This window comes from Somniosus microcephalus, unplaced genomic scaffold, assembly GCF_052327205.1.
Source record: "Somniosus microcephalus isolate GS21.2 unplaced genomic scaffold, FLI_Smic_1.0 unresolved_chr1, whole genome shotgun sequence".
NCBI classification, from domain to species: Eukaryota; Metazoa; Chordata; class Chondrichthyes; order Squaliformes; family Somniosidae; genus Somniosus; species Somniosus microcephalus.
This window is the reverse complement of record NW_028225179.1, coordinates 141290428-141294580: the sequence shown is the minus strand read 5'-3', so window position 1 is coordinate 141294580 and position 4153 is coordinate 141290428. Positions and strand designations below refer to the sequence as shown.

At 49.7% G+C, this 4153-nt stretch overlaps 1 protein-coding gene across 1 annotated transcript; it reads right to left on the bottom strand.

Moving 5' to 3' along the window:
- Positions 1 to 758: 758 nt before the first annotated feature.
- On the bottom strand, positions 759 to 3314 carry LOC147096054 (histone H1C-like). The gene is made up of 2 exons (XM_085973764.1): positions 3299 to 3314; positions 759 to 1364 (listed from the first exon to the last, which is right to left on the bottom strand). Exons 1-2 carry the CDS (start codon positions 3312 to 3314, stop codon positions 766 to 768), a joined length of 615 nt encoding a protein of 204 aa, XP_085829890.1. The 3' UTR covers positions 759 to 765.
- Positions 3315 to 4153: the final 839 nt, after the last annotated feature.

The following is a 4153-nucleotide window of genomic DNA, read 5'->3' as shown; positions in this document are numbered from 1 at the left end:
TCGTACAGCCCCTTTAACAGAGAAAAAAAGTCCCGGAAAACGCTTCACATCGGCATAATCAAGTCAGAAAACGGTCGGCTAGAAAAAAAAGACATTGGATTCAATGTCACAGCTTTGATGAAACATTAACTGAAGTAATGAAAGTAAATCAGATGACAGTCACTTGCAAGTTATACAGGAATGCGAGAGCACTGCTGCCATCTCGCAATTGTAGCAGAAACATTAATTGATGGATTTGCCAATCGCAGCTATAAAAGCAAATTAATATTTCCTATACAGAAACGTACAAGATTGGACAATGATTGCGGTCGATCCGGCTGTTGCTGGGACTCCTGTGAAGCGCCTAGGGGAATTTTTTTACTACGTCAAAGGCGCTAAATAAATAAGTTGTTGTTGTCCCTCAATCTCAGCTCTTTTCTCTGCCAATTATCTACCCAGTCTACACCATCCAGGGAGATTGTTGCCGTGTGTGCACCGCCCTCCAGAAATAATTAAGCGAAATCTAAACTTCCCAGTCATCCTTTTAGCGGCGAAAAAAAGTAAATTGCAGGGCTATCAGGGGAGAGAAAGGGCGCCAAAGGGGAGAAAGTGTGGGACTCAAATTGGACCCCACTTTCCCAAAACTAAAAAAATAAGCTGGTCGATGATTGCAGGAATTGAATTGGTTAATTTCAGCCTTTTTTTGCAGAGAGAGTTGTGGCTCTGAAAAGAGCCTTTTGTGTTTGGAGTTTTGAGCTGATTTCCCCACCACTCCCAAATAAAAGTTTATTTCCTGGTCTTTTTGGGTTTAGGTTTGGTCTTCCTGGGAGAGGCTTTGACCGCAGTCCGCTTCTTGTGGGGGGTCTTGGTCCGGCATTTCTTCTCGTTGGTCTCCTTCTTGGCCTTGACCCCGGCCCGGGATTTCGGCACCACCGACGTGGTGGCCTTCCTCCTCCTCCTCCTCTGCTGTTGCGGCGGCTTCTCCGGCCTCTGCCCCTTGCCGAGCTTCAGGTAGCCGGCGGTGGCGGCGCTCCCCCGGCCCCGGCCCTTGGTCTGCACCAGCGAGCCGTTGCGCACCAGCCCCCGCACGGCCATCCGCAGGCGGATCTTGTTCTTCTCCACGTCGTAGCCGTTGGCCAGCAGCGCCTCCCGCAGCGAGGCCAACGACAGGCCGCCGCGCTGCTTGCGGGCCGACAGCGCCTGCAGGATCAGCTGGGTAATGCTCTGGCCTTTCTTGCGCGGTCGCCGCTGTTTAGGCGCCTTCTTCTTCCGCCTCCTCCGCTGCTGTTGTTGCGGCGGCGGCAGGTCTGGACACCATCTAGTCAGGATGTTCCCACCCTCAGCGCCGCCCGTCGCAGCTGCGGGAGAATCCGCCTCCGGCGCTCCTATTTAAAGGCGCAAGGCGGACGCGCGAGAAGCAATGGGGTCGTCACCTCCACCCCCCCCCCCCGCCCCGCCCGCCAATCAGCTGCTGCGCCCCTCTTGCCACATTCCACACCCTGCCCTTGACGCGCTGGAAGCAACACCCCTGCCATGAGGTCATCACCTCCCGCGTCCGCCAATCAGTTGCAGCGCCCCTCTTGCCACACTCCACACCACTCGCCCCCCTCTCTCTCTCCAGCACATGCTGCTGTGCGGATTTGAGGATCCCCCCCCACCGCCAAATTGACCGGCTGGAAGGGGGTTAACGCCGATCAAATCCGTTACCCTTAACTGTCTCCGAAGGGACTGCTCCCTCCGCGATACCCTGGCAGAAATGACGTATGATGAGAGATTGGGTCGATTGGGCTTATACTCGCTGGAATTTAGAAGAATGAGAGGGGATCTCATTGAAACATATAAAATTCTAACAGGACTAGACAGACTAGATGCAGGAAGGATGTTCCTGATGGCAGGGGAGTCCAGAACCAGGGGTCACAGCCTAAGGATAAGGGGTAAGCCATTTATGACTGAGATGAGGAGGAATTTCTTCACCCAGAGAGTGGTGAACCTGTGGAATTATCTGCCACAGAAGGCAGTTGAGGCCAATTCATTAAATATATTCAAGAAAGAGTTGGATATATTTCTTAAGGCTAAAGGGATCAAGGGATATGAGGAGAAGGCAGGGACAGGGTACTGAGTTTGGATGATCAGCCATGATCTCATTGAATGGCGGAACAGGCTCGAGGGGCCGAATGGCCTACTCCTGCTCCTATCTTCTATGATTCTATGTCTGCTCCTTCGATTGTCCCCCCCCCCAGCACCCAAAACTTCCCCCTTCCCGCGGCACCTTCCCGTGCAAGCGCAGGAGACGCAATGCCCGCCCGTTTACCTCCTCCCTTCCCACCATCCAGGGCCCCCAAACACTCCTTCCAAGGTGAAACAGCGATCTACTTGTACTTCTTGCAATTTAGTATGCTATATTCGCTGCTCACAATGGGGTCGCCTCTACATTGGAGAGACCAAATGCAGATTGGGCGACCGCTTTGCAGAACACTTCCGTTCAGTCCATAAGTCTGACCCCAAGCTTGCAGTCGCCTGTCACTTTAATTCTCCACTCCAACACTGTTCCAATGAAGCTCAGCGTAAGCTCGAGGAACAGCACCTCATCTTTCGATTAGGCACATTACAGCCTTCTGGACTCAACATCGAGTTCAACAATTTCAGACCATAACCTCTGCTCTATTTTTTCACATGACAGCTGTTGATGATTCTGCCATTCCCATTTACACCTCTTCGAGACTTGTCTTTTGTTCCTTTATTTGTCCCATTACCACCTCCTTTTGCTTTGTACTGTCATACCTTTTTTCACTTAATCACTCCTGCCTTCCACCCAATCACACACCTTCCGTTTTGTTCTTTCCTCCCCTCCCCCTTTCCCTGCCCTTGCTTAAAATCTGTTACATCTCTAACTTTTTCCAGTTCTGACAAAAGGTCATCGACCTGAAACGTTATCTGTTTCTCTCTCCACAGATGCCGCCTGACCTGCTGAGTATTTCTAGAGTTTTCTGTTTTTATTTCAGATTTCTAGCATCTGCAGTATTTTGCTTTTGTAATAGGGAATTCAGGGGAAGCTTCTTTACCCAGAGAGTGGGGAGAATGTGGAAGGCACTACCACAGGGAGTGGTTGAAGAGAATAGTATAGATGCCTTTAAGGGGAAGCTGGATAAGCGTATGAGGGAGAAAGGAATAGAAGGACATGCTGATAGGGTTACATGAAGAGGGGTGGGAGAAGGCTTGTGTGGAGCATAAATTCTGGCATGTACTAGTTGGGCTGAATGGCCTGTTTATGTGCTGTAGACTCAATGTAACTTTTTGAAGTTAAAGCCAGCTGACAAACGGTTAATGTCCAGCATTTTAGCTCTGGTTAGACCCCATCTGGAGTATTGCATTCAGCTCTGTGCACAGCGCCTCAGGAAGGATGCATTGGTCCTTGGAGGGGGTGCAGCACAGGTTCGCCAGCATAATACCGGGACTAAAAGGGTTTAAATAGCAAAATACTGCAGATGCTGGAAATCCGAAATAACAACAGAAAATGCTGGAAAAACTCAGCAGCCAGGCAACATCCGTGGAGAGAAATTTGAGTTGACATTTCGGGTTGAAACCCTTTTTCAAAACTGGAAAGGAAATAAAATAGATCGAAGGCAGGGCTGTGATAGAACAAAAGAAGTAAAAGGGACATTAAGAGGTATTCAAAACCAGACGAGATGGTAATAGGACAGTGGAGACAAAAGACGGCTGAGATTCAAACACGAGAAGGGAAACTGAAAGTAATGAAGGTGAACAAGGTTGAAGAGCCAAACGGAGATCCCGTCGAAGAGAAGAGCAGAACTTCTTCAAGGTAGGCATTCCTAGAAGAGGTGTGGCAGTGAACCAAACACTAGTACGATAGCAAAATACTGCAAATATGAGGACAGGTTGTATAGATTAGGCTTGTAGTACCTTGAAAATAGAAGATTGAAGGGTGATCTAAGTGAGGTGTTTAAGATGATCAAAGGAGTTGATAGGGTAGATAGCGAGAAACTATTCCATCTGGTTGGTGGGGGGCGGGCGGAAGAGAGGTGGGGGAGTCCAGAACAAGAGGACATAAGTTTAAAATTAGAGCCAGGCCATTCAGGGCTGATGTCACGGAGGACTTCTCAACACAGTAAAATCTGGAACTCTCTCCGCCAAAAAGCTGTTGAGGCTAGGGGTC